A 19,919-nucleotide genomic window follows, 5' to 3' on the forward strand; every position below is an offset into this window, starting at 1 on the left:
CATTTATAAAAGGGGAAGAAAAATAACTGGTCAGAAAGAGACCTCAGTTATTCATATTTGACTGTCCAAGGAGAGGAGGACTGCCTGCCTACTCAGGATGGGGAAAGAAAAGAAGATGGTCTGTTCCTGAGCTGAGCGGGTAAGAGACTTAGGGAAAGTCAGGCATACTATGAAGGTGTAAATCTTTCATTCACCCAAGTTTCTCATCTCTACTAACACCAGTGAACATCTCACAATTGAGTCTAAGGTTTCAGCTTCTCACTAGTCCTCATGTTACTCAGGAAAATGGTTGTATGGCACTTACCTTTCTAGAGCAGCCCTCCGTTTTTCAAGAAATTCTGCAGAAGAGGAATCTTCTTTCCCGACTTTTACTTTTGTCATTCCTGGAATGGAATTCAAAAAGCAAAAATAATTAATAATCATCATGAAACGAGTACACCTGTAAGAAAGCCCATAGGAGGAAAGGCAATGAGAACAGCACTGCAAAACAGAATCAAAGGCCACTTCAATGTCATGAGCATTAACCAAAGGTCCTTTACGCGTGTCATTTGTGAAATTAGTCTTGAAGCGCCGAAGGATCTAGACTCTGGGACTTGCAGAGTCTATGTTTTCTAAAAGGGGGGGGGGGCATGGGACTCTGAGTATAGATCAAACATCAACTGAGGATGATGGGAAGGTTCCTTTCCTCCAACCCCCATCCAATTTACATTTCAATTTGGAAGGAACAGCAATCATTTAAGTCTCCTAGATACCAACACACACACACACACACACACACACACACACACACACACACCCTACCTGTGGAAGCTAACACTAGGATATTCTACTATACCAAAGGAAGGAGAACATGTCAAAACGTGCTATTTCTTTAGACCTCATGAGCCTTATAGGAAAATACTGGAAATATTTCTTTTCTAACCACAAGACTACATTGTTACATGAAATAGTTTCAGTAGAAAACATACTGCAGAAGAATGCAAAGAAAACACCCAAGCGGATTAGAGAGCACAGGCTTACCTATTAGGCTCTTCTCAGGTGGAGGAGGGACAATGAAGCCATTCTGAGAGTGTTTCTCTGAAAGCTTCTCATAAAGACCCAGAAAGTCACTAAATCTTCTTTTCACTGCAAACTGTTTACTTCTGAACATTGGTAAGCTCGTCTTGGGGACAGAAAAAACAGAAGGCAGTTTCATTCCAAATAAGGAATGAAGGAGTATCTTGAAAATTGTCCAGCTGACATCAAAGGCATTTATTTCCCAGATCCCTGTCTCAGCCATCTGGTAAATAACTTTCTCCAAGGCTGAGATTCTTACATTTTTGGAGCTATAGTTACCTTTGGCTATCTGGAATCTACAGAGCCCTTCTCAGAATAATGATTTTAAATGCATGAAATATATAGGATTACAAAAGGCAGCCAATTAAATTCAAGCGTACAGTTTCATTCCCAAGTTAAGAACCCTTGCTCTATGGAAAAATGTTAAAGCTAGAATTCTATTCATTCTTCCTGCACTGACTTATTAAGGATGTTAGCTGCTGGAATTAAAGCAGCCAAACTAAAGATAGACTAAACAGTGCTCCTAAGGGGGAGGATCAGATGAAATGTCTAAGCTGTACACACTTTAACCCTTAAGGTGTCACAGTATATAGAATTTACAGGAGACAGAGAAACAAGTAGTAGAGAGACAACATAAAGCAGACTTCTAGTAAAAAAAAGACTAGGCCAACATGAAATGAGAGATCATTTAATACTCACCAGATAGGCAAAGTTTAAGGAGATTGGCCTTGCCAATGATTAACAAGAAAGTGTATCAACAGGAACTTTTACACAGCCAATGGGAGTATAAATTAGTGCAAAGACTAGGCTGTATTCCTTTCCAACATCTGCATGACCCAGGGGAACTATTCATGGCTCTATACCCTAGAGAAACTCTTCTATGTGTACACTAGGGGACTATGCAAGAATGTTCATAATTCATAACTATAAAAATAGCAAATATGCCAAATATCTATATATATAAAAGCCTAAGTGACCATTACGGCTGAATAACCAGAACAACCCGTTAATCAGTCAGCTATGATGTACAATGACCACCAGGGGGAAGCTCCTGCGTTAAGTGCCTGCCCCCTGGTGGTCAGTGCGCTCCCACAGCCAAACTCCCGCAGCTGGCCAACCTCCCATGGTCTCTCCCCCTGGCCGGCAGCCCCAAATTGGCCCACTGCCCAATGCGGTGGCAGTGCGGCTGTGAGGGAAGGAGGGGTGGGGGGAGGCAGGAGCGGTGCGGTGATGGAGCAGCCATTGCCTCCTCTCCTGACCTCATCGCGGCCTTTGGGCCTGGGCTGGGACGGGGGAACCAGGGGTGGGTGGCAGCAGATGTGGCCCCTTTCCCGGGGGGAGCTGAGGGCTGGCTTCCTCCTTGGGGCCAGCGGCCAACCTCCTGCAGTCCCTCCCCCTGTCCCTGCCCCCTGGTCAGCAGGCCCTGATTGGTCTGGCCCCAACTGGCCCTGATTGCCAGCCCGGCCTAGGGACCCCACCCATGCACGAATTTGTGCACTGGGCCTCTAGTTCACAACATAAAAACAGATAAGTATTTATGTTATAATCACACAATAAACTAACTGTAGCTACACACAATATGGATGGGTTGAGGAACAATGCTAGTAAAGAAAGCACTATTTTCAGCATGATGCAATTTTTATGAAATTCAAGAACAGAGCAAAACAGTATATTGTTTAGGGATACACATATGAAGACTTTTTAAATAAAGGAGCGACAACTCAGAAGAGTAGTCACCTCTAAGGTGTGAGGCAGGAATATGACAGGGAGAGACGCAGGTGGGATTCAATGGTACTCATCTTAAGAATGGTGGTAGGTTCAGGGCTTCATTTTTTATGCTTCATAACATGCATACAACATTGTGTAAGTTTTGTATGCATTAATATTATATAAAAAAGGAAGACCAGACCTAAGAGCAAAAGGTTAGGGAAAGTATTAAAAGAAGTTCCACATAGGAAACTTGAGAAGAACTGACAATTTTTAAACAGGTGATATATAGTTTGGGGCAATCCACCAAACTAGCTCTAAGCCACATAGTTCCTCAGAGGGACAGGACTGTATCAGATACACTGCATGTCCTAATAAAACTTACAAAGTTTCACACTGAAACGTTAGCTCTCTGGAAGAAAAGTGGAAAGGTTTGGATGAGATTACCAAGGGGATGCAGGCTTGCTCCATCTTGAGGAAACTTGAAGGAAGATTTTGGCAAAGAAACTAAAGAAATACCCAGAAATAATCTGAATGACGACCTTCTTGGTATAAGCACCCAAGTCTATTAAGGCAGCCATCAGAAGGGTCACTTGGACTCACCTGTGTTGTAACTTTGTAGGCTACATAGGCATTCATACCATCCCCTGTGGGAGAACAAGACAGCAGTAGAGAATTATTCTGTAAACCAAAGCAGTGCTAATCTTGTTAACATTTAACCAGGAATCATAAGCTACAGGAGCCCTGTATAAGAAGGGAAACTTGTTTCATATCCAAGCTTTATATACCATCCGAAATTCAATTCCTACTTTGCCTCAGGGCCTTCATGCATTTCATGCCCCATGGATGCTGGCTGGGCCCCAGTTTGAGTTAGACAGAGTCAGTCCCCTGTTCAAAGCCAGGCTCCATTTATGCCCTCCACAAAGCAGCACTGGATACTGACAATCCATCAGTTGTTATCATGCCAATATTTGGGCTGGTTGCACACATCTGTCTAAAACCAAACAATTCTCTTGCTGTGTAAAACAGGAGGAGGCAAAGGAAGCAACTGATGCAAAAGGAAACAAGTAGTTCTACCCTAAGCTAGCTCTGGGCTTGGTTTGCTCTTTCAGAAATACTGTCACGGCCCCCTCCATTGGTGCTGGGGGACATTAACCTCTCTCATCTAACATGTTCAACCAGAGCAAAGGGCCTGGCCGGAAGAGACTTCAGCTGCCTGATATCATACAAATCACTCTTTCTGGAGGAATTGTGTTTCTGAAACAGCCTTTGACTGTTAAATAATTTAGGATTCAAGCAATTGTTTTTCTCTTTTTATTAGTGTCCTGACCTAGGCCACTGAGGGACATAAAGGCACCATTGACTCCCTGAGTACTTAAAAAAGATACATTGGATTGTAGACAGATACAGCTCTGATGTTTGGGGCTAGAGTCTAGCCGCTAGACTCGGGTGTTTGGGGTTGATTTTGTCCCTTTCCTCCCCACCCCTTGGTTTTTCCCCACACCAAACAGGAAACCTAGGTCAACAATTACTACTTGCTTAAGCTTCTGAACTCGTTGTGGGGTAAGAGCCCAGGGGAAGAAGGTGCAGTACTGGATCAGCAGGGTCATATACTGCAACTTGGTTTCAGTGAGGTGGCTGGGAAAGTACCCAAAGAAGCTGTGTACCTATATAGGAATAGAGGGCTTGCCTTCTCTACCTTGCCAGCCCTAATAAGAGTATGTATAAAATGGAAATCATATACTCAATTTTAAAAATTACTTTATACTGATTATTGCTGTTAGTTCTCTTCTAAACCACTCATACTGCATTGCCTAATATCACTAAGGATACTTACCACTGATAAAAGGAAAAAGATATCTAGATTTACTTTATAGAAAAAGTCTTAAAATTTTCATTCATAGTCCAGTAGTCATAGTCAAATATCCAAAAGGTCAATCCCATAATCTACTGCCTTCAATTAAGAAAAGTCTAAGTGCACATATACATAAAACACAGTAGCAGCCCTGGCCGGTTTGGCTCAGAGGATAGAGTGTCGGCCCCTGGACTGAAGGGTCCAGGGTTCGATTCTGGTCAAGGGTACATACTTTGATTGGAGGCTCAATTCCTGGCCCTGGTTGGGGTGCATGCGAGAGGCAACCAGTCTATGTGTCCCTCTCACATCAATGTTTTTCTATTTGTCTCTCCCTCTCCCTTCCATTCTCTCTAAAAATCAATGGAAAAATATCCTCCGGTGAGGATTAACACACACAAAATACCCCACAGTAGCAAAGCAGGATCTTCAGACACTTTGCCTACATATCATCTGCTCTCACTGAGGAAATGTGTGAGGAAAGAGAAATACTTGCATGTACAGAGAACTCACAAGATATAGAAATGGGCTAGCAGTACAGCAGTTTTAAATTTATGTTAATTTCCTAAATAACTTCAGAAAGTTGAAGATGGCATATGCAAATTACCAAGACTGAAAAAAAGCATGTCCTGATAGAAGTAGGATTCTAATTTTATTTAATGTATGTGGAAATGAGAACCTCATGTTGAATAAACAGCCCACACAAATAAAAGGTGTTTCGATAAGATCAGGCTTTGAACATGAAAATGCTTTAAGCAGCTGGTTCTTGGCACCAACCTAAGAAGATGAAGACTTATCAAAAGTGACTTGTATTTATTTATTTATAATATATTTTATTGATTTTTTACAGAGAGGAAGGGAGAGGGATAGAGAGTTAGAAACATCGATCAGCTGCCTCCTGCACACTCCCTACTGGGGATGTGCCTGCAACCAAGGTACATACCCTTGACCGGAATCGAACCTGGGACCCTTCAGTCCACAGGCCGACGCTCTATCCACTGAGCCAAACTGGTTAGGGCAGTGACTTGTATTTAAATAAATCTGATCCACATGATGTTTAAAAAAAATGGGTTGAATTGTGTCCCCCTGAAAAAGATATACTGAAAGTCCTAAATCCCAGTATCTCAGAGTGTGACCTTATTTGGAAATAGGTCTTCATAGAATTAATTGTGACCTGACAGGAAAGCTACGATTGGTCCTCAATTTCCTCTGTTGTTGGAAAGCGAAGTGTATAAGATGCTCATAAATATCTTATGTGCAACAGTCTAGGAAAAGTAAAACTCAACATTTTAACGACAAACTGTTTTGGTATAAAGTTTAACTAGACTTTATAAATTCCTATTTCTAATTCAGCATAGACAGAAGGTTGGAAATTACATTTTTCTACTTAACCAGAGGCTAGGAGGATAAGGCTCTGTATAGCATCTTCTGTAGGGATATACCTGGAACAAGGAAAGTTGAGGCCTGTTGCTCTCTGCTCACTAATAGCTTTCACAAGCTTGGGACATGGAGAGGTTATTCTAAAAATCCAACTTCTGCAAAAGTTAAGTATTGTGTTTCTTGAAAATTTAATTTCAATTTGACCAAGATTCAATCTGGGTCTTTTATTCTTTACCTAAAATAAAGAGATGCAGACCTCCCCACTTCATTAGGACAGCAAGAGTACATGATAAATGGTCTGTAACAAGAATTTCAAACTTCTTGAGGGAAAAACAAAGTCAGTATCCCCAAAGTATAGAACATGTGTCTTTTAGGGTGTTTAAATGGGATTTGTGATCTCAAAAGGGAATAAAATGGTTTAATTAACTCCGTGGGAGAAGGAGATGTCTGGATTTTAAAAAAGGGATTCTAATAGTATTTGAAGTCTCTGATTTTTATGCCTAAAGCCAAGAAAAACCTAAGTAAAGTACTGGGTAACTGACATTTCTGGCCTTAGAAGCATAGTAAGGAGTATAATTTTACAGGAAAGATAACGAGGAAGTACTTTACAATGGCCAGTTCAGTTCTGGACTTGACTATCTAGAAATTAGCTAACTATACTTCCCACAGCCGCATCCTAACGTCACAAGGAGTCCCAAGTACACTCACCTATCTTCTCAGGATCAGTTATACCGACTGTCAAATCAAATTGGTCTTCCTGTTCTTCTTCCTCTAGCTTTTAAAGAGAAAACAATCATGAGACTATAATAAAAAAGGCTATTAATTTTACCCTGTATTAATATTGTACCAATATAACATCAAGATTTATCCTTCTATGCATCAGTGTTCAGTTGTCCATTCCCAACAATACCAATGAACCAACTTCCACAATTTTAAGTTGGGAGGCTGTTCAAAGGTCTTTGTTACATCTATTATCTTAAAACCTTATTTTGATCATAATGAATAATTGCTAGATTTTGGAAAACTTGCCCCTGTCAGGCTAAGGAGGGAATGAAGAGATTATACTCTTGAATATGGGAGCTTCAGACACTAAATATTTACTCAGGGTTCATACTCAACTTCAGACTGGCAACATAGTTCTAAACACACACACACATACACACACACACACACACAGCATAGATTCTCACCTCCTCGTAGCTTTGCTGGGGCTTAGAAGAATTTGTGGCTTCCTGTGGAGGAAGAGATATGAGTGTTTTGGCTGGCACTTTCTTCTGATTATTCTGTGTGCTGTCCAGTGATAGCTCCACTGTGGCATCTGAAAATAGTTAATATTTTATAATAAAGGTTAATAATGGGTCTTTAATGGTTAAACTTCAGTTCTATAGGCTGTGACAAGAACAAGAGCAACCACTCTCAATACTCAGAGGTTCTCAGACTAAGAGAATAAGAATCATGAAATTTTTACATGTATAAAAGGGGAAGATGGTAAGGGAAGTATTCTTCTAGCACAAGCTTAATAGAGCCACATCTCTCATTTCTAAATAGAACTACTTGGCTACCCCCTCTTACATAGAATTTAGGCAAGAACCAGCTATCAAGCAAAAAGACTACAGAGCCAAAGTAAGTATGCCAATTTATTTTACTCTTAGGAATATTCCTTTAAAATCTTATATGGATCCTATTTATTCTTTTTAAAACACATATATGTTTTAATTGATTTTTTTTAGAGAAAGAGGAAAGGAGAGGGAGACACACACACACACACACACACACACACACACGAAAGGAAAAACATCAACATGAGATCGGCTGCCTCTCGGGCATGTGCCCTGACCAGGAATCCAAGTGGTGACCTTTTGGTGTATAGGATAATGCTCAAACAACTGAGCCACACCAGTCAGAGCCACACCAGTCAGGGCCTATTTATTCTTGTTATAATTGTCGTAAAAGAAGAATAAGTTTGGTTACCTACATTATAAGCCCACATATACTGACAGTAAAAAAATGATATCAAAGGAAGAGTAAGAAAAACTATAAACTAGAAAAAATGGACCCAAGATACAAACATACTAACACCTATGAAAAGGACTATTTGCCACACCTGATGATGGTACTGTTGCTTTAGCACATTAAAAAAAAATTTGATTTCAGAGAAAAGAAGGGAGAGGGAGAGAGAGATAGAAACATTAATGATGAGAGAGAATCATTGATTGGCTGCCACCTGCATGCCCCCTAGTGGGAATCGAGCCTGCAACCCCAGGCATGTGCCCTGACCGGAATCAAACCCTGACCTCCTGGTTCAACCATGAGCCACACCGCCAGGCATTTTTAGCTCAATTTAAGAATTGTTCACAATTATAGTTATATATCACCTTGCAAAGATTAAGTTATGTTTAATATATGTGGTCCAAGGAGGATAAAAAGACGTGTAATATCTAAAAACTAGAGGCCCAATGCACGAAATTTGTTCAAGGGGTTCAGCCCTCACAGCCGTGGCGGCAGCCTCAGCTTAGTCTGGAAGGTCATCCGGTCTAATTAGCATATTACACTTTCATTATTATAGATCTTTCTAATCAAAACAGTTTTATAAAATAGTGCTTAAGAGTTGCTTTTGTCTATCTTGGAAATTTCAGTTGAGCAGAACAACTCATTCTCTAAGTGACCTAGAGAGGATACTTTTAAAAGAGCATTATGCACCATTTCTAGGCATCAACATTTTTTAGGCCATTTTTTAAAAAAAAGCAATTTTAACTCAGAGCAATGGAGCTAGAAGTTCAAAATCTAAACAGCTCAGATGTTTTTTTTCTTTTTAATAAAAAACAAAGTAAATATCCATTTAGGTTTGGCTTGAACACTAGGTATTCAATTTTAGCCCTTAGGGAATTCAAAGAAAGTGGTTTCTTTTTCTTTTCTAGACTTTCATTTGGAGCTAAAATGAAACCAGAGACAGGGGTCTATAAGATGTAACCAAATACTAGATCAATGTCCTAATCATTAAATGTGAATCATGTCTACAAATAAAGTTGTCATACTGTTGGAATCCAGTCCCTATCAGGAAAAGAGTGGTAACATAATCTGATGCTGTGGGAGTACAAAACAAAAAAGTATACATAACAAGTTAGGATTCTTTGAAACAAGCAACCAGCTGAAGTATGTTTAAGATATTCACATCATGCAGGCCCCACACAAATAATTAAGTTAACAAATGTGTTTGGAAATGAAAGAGGAGGTGCTTCTTATTTAAAACCCTTGGCTTATTGGAGTGCTACTAAGAGCTCTTTGAAGAGCTGTGGCATTTTTATTGAAATTCATGTGACAAAGATGTCAAAACTTACATGTTTTTTTCTCTGTATTATTCCCCCCCTTTCTCTTTTTTTGTTTGTTTGTTTTGTTAATTCTCATCCAAGAATATTTCTTTCATTGATTTTTTTTTTAGAGAGTGGAAGGGAGGGGGAGAAACAAAGAGAGAGAGAGAGAAACATCGACGTGAGAGAGACACATCCATTGGTTGCCTCCCACACATGTTGGGTGCTGGGGATCAAGCCTGCAACTGAGGTACGTGCCCTTGACCAGAATCAAACCCGAGATCCTTCAGTCTGAAGGTTAACACTCTAACCACTGAGCAAAACTGGCTGGGGCTCTCCCCTGTACTCTTGATAAGAGTGATGGAAAAGCCTTTGGGCTCCATCACAGATACTCTGATCATCACTAAACTAATCATGTAGAAAATATAATATCTTAAATTTCCAGTCAATATCTAAAACATCTTGAGAAGTTACTCAAGTCCTAAACTAAATGTCTCACTGTAAGCATTCCTTTCTGTATTTTATGATTTTTTCTTAGTAGTGAGGTAGGTATTAGCTGCTTATGAAAGTAGCAGGGGAATTAAGTAAATCAGAATCCTCATTAGTAATAAATATGTCCCTAATAAAGATTTTCTATATGTTCATGTAAATAAAATACAACCATTGGGGCTATCAGTTACATTAAGATTTCAGGTATTCTTATAAGGAAAGATCATATGAATGTTAAGGTCCCAAAGATAGAAAAACCTTCTTTTCAACCTGTTATATATCTAAAAATAGTTCATTATTTTACATTTCTCTTCCAGAAACTGTATCCAAAAAATAATCACTCCCAGAATGATTAAATAGTGTGCACTTTAAGTTTCAGAGATGAAAGGAACTGGAAAATCTTCTAAATCTTTATAGATCTTCTTCTAACCTCTCCTTCCCTTTTGTCTTTTAAATTTCCCAGCAGAATTCTAATGTGAGTTTCCCAGAATCTTACCCTCGATGCTCTCATCTTGCCCCTTCCTCACTCTTTTCTCCTTTAAGGATCACATTCCCATGGCAGCTTCAACCTCTACGAAGAGGTTCTTCCAGTTCTTCCCTCTTATTCCAGGGAGAGCACCACAGTTCAAATCCCCTCCTGGGCATTTTCCTTTGCATTTCAGATTTAAATATCTAAAACTCTAACTCACTTTCCTCTCAAAAGCCAGTTTCTTCTTTGGAATATAGTTCTCCAACAGTACCATTTTCTTCTCAGTCCTTAGACTGAAATCTATAACTCTGTCTTCAATCCTGATTTTTGGATACCTAGTATGTCCAATCACTAACACGAGAATTTGTTGATTTCTCTTTTGAAAAGTTTTTACCTTTCCCTTCCTACTTCCATCACCTTATTTTTGCTTTGTCATTTCATTCTTGAACTAATTTGTGAATACCTTCTGAAGTTTCTAATCTTTGTCCACTACAATCCATTTTATATAATAATTCCACTAGATCAGTCTTCCTAAAACATTATGTTGCCCATATTCAACACTGCCAATGACTCTTAATTGGCCCTAGGATGAAAATTTAAAATCTTCAAGATTAAGAAATCCCGATTCTATACCATTGTTTTTCAAACCGCAGATTGTGTCTCATTTGGTGAATTGTGAAATCAATTCAATGGGTTGCAAATGTCATTAAAAGAGAAATAATAAAAAATTTCAGATTGTATTGAAAGTTGTAAGGAAAATTTAAAAAAAACTTGTTTCAGATTTATATCTATCTATATATAAAAGCCTAAGTGACTATTACGACCGCTCAACTGGTCTCTATGACATGCACTGACCACCATGGGGCAGACGCTCAATGCAGGAGCTGCCCCCTGGTGGTCAGTGCACTCCCACAGCCAACCTCCCATGGTCCCTCCCCCCAGTCGGCTGGGTGGTCAGTGTGCTCCCACAGCCAACCTCCTGCGGCTGGCCAACCTCCCGCAGTCCCTCCCCGCCAGGGTTGGCCCCCATCAGCCCTGATCGGGATTGGGTGAGATGGCCCCGATCACCTCTAGTAAGTATATATGTATGTAGATTTTAAAATATATTTTTATTGATTTCAGAGAGGAAGGGAGAAAGAGAAACAGAAACATCAATGATCAGAGAGAACCACTGATCGGCTGCCTCCAGAATGCCCCCCAATGCCCCCCACTGGGTATTGAGCCCACAACCAGGGCATGTGCCCTAACCGGGAATTGAACTGTGATCCCTGGTTCATAGATCAATGCTCAACCACTGAGCCATGCCAGCTGGACAGTAAGTATATATTTTGGATGATGACAATAAAATATATTTCTTACTATGAGTCTTGGTCATAAAAGTGTAAAGCCACTGCTTTAGTCTGATCTCAGACCTCTCTGAGCTGCCATGCCTTAGTATGTCTATCATTCCTCTGGTCACATTTATATTACTGTTTAATAGTTTGTCTAACTGACGCTCTTAAGAAACTATGTATTTATGTTTTATTCCCTAAACCTGCAAGAATCTTGATGGCAGGGACTGCGTTTTATATATTTTGAATCCTTCACAATCCTAATTATGCAGATGTATTTTTTCCTAGAGGAAGGGGGAAAGTTACTTTAACTCAGTAATTTAGAAGATCCCTAGTATAAGTGTTGAGTCCATACTTGCCTGCAAAGAGATCCTGTGGCTCTTGATCTTGTTCCTCATGGATTCCATTTTCTTTGGAGCCATTGCTGATAGGAAAGGAAGTAATTCTCTTTGGATACTGGGGCTTACTCTAAAAAAAAAAAAAGAGATACTGTGAATAAGACAGTACCATTAAAAACAAACCTATAAAGTGACTTTTGAATGGTTTTATTTTAGCAGAATATTTATTCTGGCCCTGGATGGGTAACTCAGTTGATTAGAGCATTGTCCTGATATGCCAAGGTTGCAGGTTTGATCCCTGGTCAGGGCACATACAAGAATCAACCAATCCTATATAATAAGAGTGTAATATGCAAATTGTCCCCTCAGGCCATCATTCGACCAGGAGTTCGACCACTTGCTATGATGAGCGCTGACCACCAGGGGGCGATGCGGAACATAGTGGGTATTGGCAACACGGCACTGGCAGCAGTGGAGGCACTGCCAGCCCCGATGGGCCCCAATGAGAGCGGGACCAAGGTGGGATGGTGGAGCAGGTGAGTGGGTGGCACCAGGCCAAGGCGGGTATGAGCGGGGGCCTGATCACCCTGCCGATTGCCCTGCAGATGGCGACCAGTGGTGGCAGCAGGGTGCGGGGCCACCGCCCAGCTCCCAGGCGCTGAGGGAGCTGGGCAGGGGGCGGGGGCCCTGGCCCTGATCAATCGCCCCGCAGGCGGGATGGTGGAGCAGGTGAGTGGGTGGCATCAGGCCAAGGTGGGGTGCCAGGCGGGGCTGCAGAGCTGTGAGGCTGGGGGTGCAAGCTGGGACCGATCTCTGCAGGCCACCCTGAAGGACCCCACCCAAGCGTGAATTCATGCACCTGGCCTCTAGTGAATACATAAATAAGAGGAACAAGAAATTGATGTTTTTCTCTCAATATAAAAAATATATAAATAAATGAATATTTTTCTTTTTAAAGAAAAGAAAAATGCAGCCTGCAGACAGGTTCCATGCCTTCAAGTCTGTGGATCATTTTTTTAAAAATTATATACATATTTTTAATTTTGTTGCTGTTGTTGTTAACCTCACCTGAGGATATTTTTCCAATTGATTTTTAGAGAGAGTGGAAGGGAGAGGGAGAGACAGAGGGAAACATCGATGTGAGAGAGACACATCAATTGGTTGCCTCCTACATACACCCTGACCAGGGAACCTGCAACCAAGGTACATGCCCTTGACCAGAATCGAACCTGGGACCCTTCAGTCCGCAGGCCGATGCTCTATCCACTGAGCCAAACTGGCTAGGGCTGTGGGTTTGTTTTTTTTAAAATATATTTTTTATTGATTTCAGAGAGGAAGGGAGAGGGAGAGAGAGATAGAAAGATCAATGATGAGAGAGAATCACTGATTGGCTGCCTTCTGCATGCTCCCTACTGGGGATCGAGCCCACAACCCGGGCATGGGCCCTTGACCAGAATCGAACCTGGGACCCTTCAGTCCGAAGGCCAACATTCTATCTACTGAGCCAAATCAACTAGAGCTCATTGGTTCTTTTTTTTTTTTTTTAAATTTAATTCATTGGGATGACACTGATGAATAAAATTATATAGGTTTCAAGTGTACAATTCAATGAAAGTGACTTTTAATGCATCGTTCAGTCACTCCTACAGTTATTTAGGAGAAGATAGGGGCACTAGTCAGCCAGTTCAATAAGCAGCAAATCAGTATTAGTGGTGTAAGTGCTGCCCAAGTAATCACAGAGCTGAAATAAACGGATACATTTTAGAGTTAATTTCTAATACCATAACTTTGCTGAAATGCCCTACCCCAAAGCACATGATACTGATGCGGGTATGTGTATACAGAGATAATTTTCACAAGAACCTGTCCAAACGGATTTCTCCTTCTCAGTTGATGACCTTTATTCTTTCAAATGCTGATGGGGCACATTCTAGTGACAAGAACCCCACACTGGATCCAGTGGATTCCAGTATTTAAGTTCTGATCCTGCTTACTTTGTTGTCTTGGCTAAACTGTTAATTGAAACCCAGTTGTGTGGATATTACTGATCCCTCTGGAGAGACAAAAGAAGTTTTAACACTTTACACCTAATGCTGTTGTTAAAATAACTTATCTTTTCATCCTTAACTTACACAGACACAATTTTCAACCATACCCTGTCAGAATGGGGGAATAAAAACCAGTCATGCTTAGCTTCGTGGGTACATAGTGAAAATACAGTCAGTCCATGCCCTTTATCAAAAGCTCAGTGATCAACCACAAACAAGTGTGGGGAGAGACCCAGACCAGTTACCAGAATAAACAAAGCTGGATTGTGCAGGACAGGAACAGAAAGCTGGGAATCTGGCTTCAAAAGCCATGGTGTGGTTTCGCAGGGTTTTGAAGTCAGACCCTAAGGCTAAATAAGTTAAGACCTGACTTTTAGAATCTTTTATGAAACATTTCCTTAACAAATCAGAGGGATTTAGTTCTTCAGAAACAGGCCATTTCTGACCCAAAAGAATAAAGTGAAATGACAGATCTATTGAGAACTCTGAATATGCCACGCAAACAGCTCCACCCCAATACTGGGACCACCCTCGGGGAAAGAAACTGTTACCAATATTTAGTTTTATATTAGCAAACAATGCCTCTACTGGAATTTTTCCTATGCGAATAAAATTTAGTGAGCACTAAATTGTGTATGCTTAAAAGTTATACCAATTGTCAAGAGACTTCTAGCTGCTTCAATCTTAAAAAGCAGAGACACAGACAAGAAATAATAGAGCAAAAACAAAACCCACATTTCCCTTTTGCTCATACACTGCCAATCACCTTATTACATACACATTTCCTATAAATATTCTTGTTCTCTTGAACAGTAGAGGGATCTCATAGAAAGCCATCTGAGTTTTTAAAATTGGGGTGACAATGGCTAATAAAATATAGGTTTCAGGGGTACAATATACATCATCTGTATATTGTATCGTATTTTCACCACCCCAAGTTTCCTTCCATCACCATTTATCCCCCCTTTACCCTCTCCTAAGCCCCCTACCCACCTCCACTGGTAAATCCCTTACCCCTTTTCTCCCAGCCCCCCGACCCCTTCCCTTCCCATCTGATTTCTTTTTAATCCAGTTCCCACTGATACCAGTCATCTGTAGATGGAAATCTAGGAGAGATTAAAACCCAAGATACATTAAGGATGAATATATTTAAACGTAAGTTACTAGTAGCTCACTAGGGACACTGAAGCAACAGAAGGGCACAGGTTGGAATTTAGCCATTTTAAAAAACATTTGGAAGAACCCATTCCTGTGATATGGAGATGAACAAAGCTAGCTTTCTGATTTACCATCAAAACTTATAAGCTTAAAGACAAAGAACATTTTCTGGAGCCATGTGTCTGTCTATATACTACTCCGAAAAGACAGAACCAGATGGATGAAATATGCAATGACAACTAGAGCATAATTATCTGTCTTTCTCCCTCCATCAGACCATCTTTGAGCCCAAACAATAGTTGCTTGACTAGAACTGTGATGAAAACAGACTTGTGCTCCCTTAAGAGCTAGGTAACAACTACCTGAGAACAGAAAACTGCTCCTCAGATATCCTCTGGGACTCCATTCCAAAAACCACTCAAGATTGAGTTCTAGATAAAGTTTTAGCTAACTGAAGATAGTTAGATGGATTACTATATTTACTACCCTAATCTTTCCTCTGTAATTCTTCTATGTACTAATCTATGCATATAAAAGTTTGTATTCTGGTTTTGCCCCTACCATTTAAGCATTTTTCAAAGAACCAGCTCTTGGTTTCATTGATCTTTTGTATTATTATTATATTTTGGTCTCTATGTAATTTATTTCTGCTCTGATCTTTATTATTTCCTTCCTTGTACTTACTCTGGGCTTTTCTTATTGTTCTCTTTCTAATTTTGTAAGTTATAGGGTTATGTAGTTTATTAATAATTTTTCTTGTTTTTTGAGGTAGACATGTTGTGCTATAAACTTCCCTCTCAGAATTGCTTTTGCTGTGTTGCATAGATTTTGGGTTGTTGTGTGTTCATTCTCATCTGTTTCCAGGAAGTTTTAATATTTCTTTCTTAATCTCATTGGTAGCCCATTCATTCTATATAATAAAGAGATGATATGCAAATTGACCATCACACCCTCACACAAGATTGCCGCCCCCATGTGGTTACAAGATGGCCAGTAGGGGAGGGCAGTTGGGGAAACCAGGCCGGCAGGGGAGGGCAGTTGGGGGCAATTGGGACGGCAGGGGAGCAGTTAGGCATCGATCAGGCTGGCAGGGGAGTGGTTAGGGGTGATCAGGCTGGCAGGCAGAAGTGGTTATGTGATCAGGCAGGCAGGCAGGCGATTGGGCCCTAAACCGAAGTTCAGATATTCCCCGAGGGGTACAGAATGGAGAGGGTGCAGGCTGGGTTGAGGGACGCCCCCCCCCCCCCCCCGCACGAATTTCGTGCACCATACCTCTAGTTCAGTGATGGCGAACCTATGACACGCGTGTCAGAGGTGACACGCGAACTCATTTTTTGGTTGATTTTTCGTTAAATGGCATTTAAATATATAAAATAAATATCAAAAATATGTCTTTGTTTTACAATGGTTGCAAATATCAAAAAATTTCTATATGTGACATGGCACCAGAGTTAAGTTAGGGTTTTTCAAAATGCTGACACGCCGAGCTCCAAAGGTTCGCCATCACTGCTCTAGTTGTTTAATAACATGCTATTTAGCCTCCAAATGTTTGAATATTTTTGAGTGTTTTTATTGCAATTGATTCCTAATTTCATGCCATTGTAATCCGAGAAGAAGCTTGATATGACTTCAATCTTCTTAAATTTGTAGAGACTTGTCTTGTGTCCTAACAAGTGGTTTATCTTTGAGAATGACCCATGTGCACTTGAGAAGAATGTATACTCTGCAGCTTTAGGGTGAAATGTTCTGCAAATGTCAGTTAAATCCAGCTGATTCAGTGTGTCACTTGTTGGTTTTTAAAATACATATATTTTTATTGACTTCAGAGAGGGACAGAGAGAAATAGAAATATCAATGATGAGAGAGAATCATTGATTGGCTGCCTCCTACACACTCCCTATTGGGGATAGAGCCTGCAACCCAGCATGTGCCTTGACCAGGAATTGAACCATGACCTCCTGGTTCATAGGTTGATGCTCAATCACTGAGCCATGCTGCATGGGCCCTTGTTGATTTTTTGTCTGGAAGATCTATCCAGTGGGGTGTTCAAGTCCCCTATTATGACTGTATTTCTTTTGATCTCTCCCTTAAAGTCCTCCAGAAGTTTTTTTAAAAATATATTTAGGTGCTCCTATATTGGGTGCATATTTGTTTACCAAGGTTATATCCTCTTGTTGACTTGGTCTCTTTTGAGAGGGAGATGTTTCTATCTGAAATCAATAAAAATATATTAAAAAAGAAACAAACAAGCTTGTAGAGAATTATTGTAAGAGTTTATTTGAGCTTTTTTTTTTCCATTTCCATTTGCATGGAAAAAATTTTTCCCATCCCTTCACTTTCATCCTGTGTAAGTCTTTGTTCTGAGATGGGTCTCTTGTAGATAGCATATATTTGGGTCATGTTTTCATATTCATTCAGCTACCATATATCTTTTGATTGGAGCATTAATCCATTTACATTTAAGGTTACTACTGATAGTACTTATTTATTTACAACATAATTAAAATGCCAAAAATTAAAGACAAAGAGCGTATCTTAAAGGAAGCAAGAGAAAAGCAAACTGTTACCTATAAAGGAGCTCCCATAAGGCTGTGAGCTGATTTTTCATCAGAAACTCTACAGGCCAGAAGGGAATGGGATGAAGTATTCAAGGTAATGAAAAGCAAGGATCTGAAACTAAGATTACTATATCCAGCAAGGCTATCATTCAAAATAGATGGTGAAATAAAGAGCTTCCCAGACACAAACAAAAAATAGCTAAAGGAGTTTGTCACCACCAAACCAGAATTAGAAGAAATGCTAAAGGGACTGCTGTAATATAAGAAACAGAGAGAGCCCTAGCCGGTTGGCTCAGTGAATAGAATGTCAGCCTGCGGACTGCAGGGTCCCAGGCTGGATTCCGGTCAAGGCACATACCTGGTTTGCAGGCTTGATCCCCAGTGGGGGCATGCAGGAGGCAGCCAATCAATGATTCTTTCTCATCATTGATGTTTCTATCTCTCTCCCTCTCCCATCCTCTCTGAAATAAAAAAAAAAGAAAAGAAATAGAGAAACATAGGCATAAAGAATTAAAATGGCATCTGAGCATTCTTTCATGTCATTAAGAATTGTGGGTGGCCGGGGGCGGGGCGGGGCGAAAAAAAAAAAAAGAATTGTACAAAAATTCCCACTCTTAGTGACTTAACTCTCTATTGTATGAGTTTACCACAAGCTAGTCATTATTTCCCTAAGGATGGACATTTAGATAGTTTCCAGGTTTTTTATCACTACAAATAGTGATATTCATACATACACATACACACACACACACACACACACACACACACACATACTAGATATATATATATTTCCTTGGGATAGACTCTTTTAAAAAAATGTTTTTATTAATTTTTAAAGAAAGAGGAAAGGAGAGGGAGAGAGAGAGAGAAACATCAATGATGAGAGAGAATTCATCGATCGGCTGCTTCCTGCACATCCCCTACTGGGCATTGAACATGTGACCTGACTGGGAATCGAACCATGACCTCTTGGTTCCTGGGTTGACGCTCAACCACTGAGCCATGCCAGCCGGACGGGATAGACTCTTAAGTAGAATTATTGGACATAAAAATTTCAAAGGCTCTGCTAAGATGCCTTTCAGAAAGCGTAGCACAAGCTTATATACTCTTCTCTTCCCCCAACAATGTACAAAAGTAGTGCATCTATACCAACAGTAAGTATTTTCTCTTTTAAAAAATCTTTGCCAGGTTTGTCATGTTTACTAGAACATCTAAACACCTCTGTGACTTATCTTGATGTCCTTTGCCCATTTTTCTATGCAAAGTTAACTTTTCTTAGGTGTACACTTTTCTTACAAAAGTACATTAACCCTTTCTCGGGCATATTGTACAGTATCCCTCCCAAACTTTATCTCTGTTCACATTTGTTTTATATTTTACTTTGTTGATGTAAGAAACACCCAAACCTGTCTGGCTTTTCATTACCCAATAAGTTAAGTTTTGTTTTTTTTTAAGTTGATTACCTGGCCTAAAGCAATACTTTTTGTTTTTGTTTTTTAAAATATATTTTATTGATTTTTTACAGAGAGGAAGTTGAGAGGGATAGAGAGTTAGAAACATCGATGAGAGAGAAACATCGATCAGCTGCCTCCTGCACACCCCTCACTGGGAATGTGCCTGCAACCATGGTACATGCTCTTGACCGGAATCGAACCTGGGACCCTTCAGTCCGCAGGCCGACGCTCTATCCACTGAGCCAAACCAGTCAGGGCTAAAGCAATACTTTTTGTTTGTTTGTTTTACTAATGACTTTCTTCCCCACCCTCCTGCCATTAATACCCTTCCATTTTGCATAACTCCTGAGAGTACCTCTATTTACTAGATGGGATGCTTCCGGATTCATGAATCATTCAATAAAGTCAATTAGATCTTTATGTTTACTGGGTTGAATTCTGCTTTTTAACAATCCTAAAGAAATAAGTTTAGTTTGTCCAATGCCAATCCAAATCAATGAACTGAAATTAAATTTGGTAAAATTATGAACAAAAAAGGGGTGCTTTTTTTGATGACATATGTGGGGGAGCAAGTCTCAAATGCCCCTGAGAATAATAGTTTGCAGTTTCTTTTCATAAATTTGGAGTTAAAGAGAGAAGGTAAGAAAGATTATATGCAGGTCAGAGAAAGCAAGGTGGGAACTGGATTACAGATTGGTTCAAATTAGTTCAGGTCCTTACTTTTCATTATCCCAGGAACCAAGAGGTCATGGTCATTCTCAGTCAAAAAAA

General features: G+C 40.1%; 1 protein-coding gene across 3 annotated transcripts in view; it reads right to left on the reverse strand.

Moving 5' to 3' along the window:
- The window catches only part of SNX1 (sorting nexin 1), a 43,098-nt gene that overhangs the window by 9,173 nt on the left and 14,006 nt on the right, over positions 1-19,919 (reverse strand). For 2 of the 3 annotated variants that reach the window (XM_014459789.2, XM_014459790.2), the window contains exons 2-8: positions 17,293-17,346; positions 11,952-12,060; positions 7,186-7,313; positions 6,704-6,770; positions 3,367-3,410; positions 1,021-1,162; positions 305-383 (exon numbers count right to left, since the gene is read on the reverse strand). In XM_014459789.2, coding sequence (XP_014315275.1) covers positions 305-383; positions 1,021-1,162; positions 3,367-3,410; positions 6,704-6,770; positions 7,186-7,313; positions 11,952-12,060; positions 17,293-17,346 — 623 coding nt within the window. The remainder of the gene's footprint in view (positions 1-304; positions 384-1,020; positions 1,163-3,366; positions 3,411-6,703; positions 6,771-7,185; positions 7,314-11,951; positions 12,061-17,292; positions 17,347-19,919) is intronic. The other variant, XM_023757838.1, reaches the window with a different exon arrangement.

The sequence above is a fragment of the Myotis lucifugus genome, unplaced genomic scaffold (genome assembly GCF_000147115.1).
Source record: "Myotis lucifugus unplaced genomic scaffold, Myoluc2.0 scaffold_115, whole genome shotgun sequence".
Classification (NCBI taxonomy): domain Eukaryota; kingdom Metazoa; phylum Chordata; class Mammalia; order Chiroptera; family Vespertilionidae; genus Myotis; species Myotis lucifugus.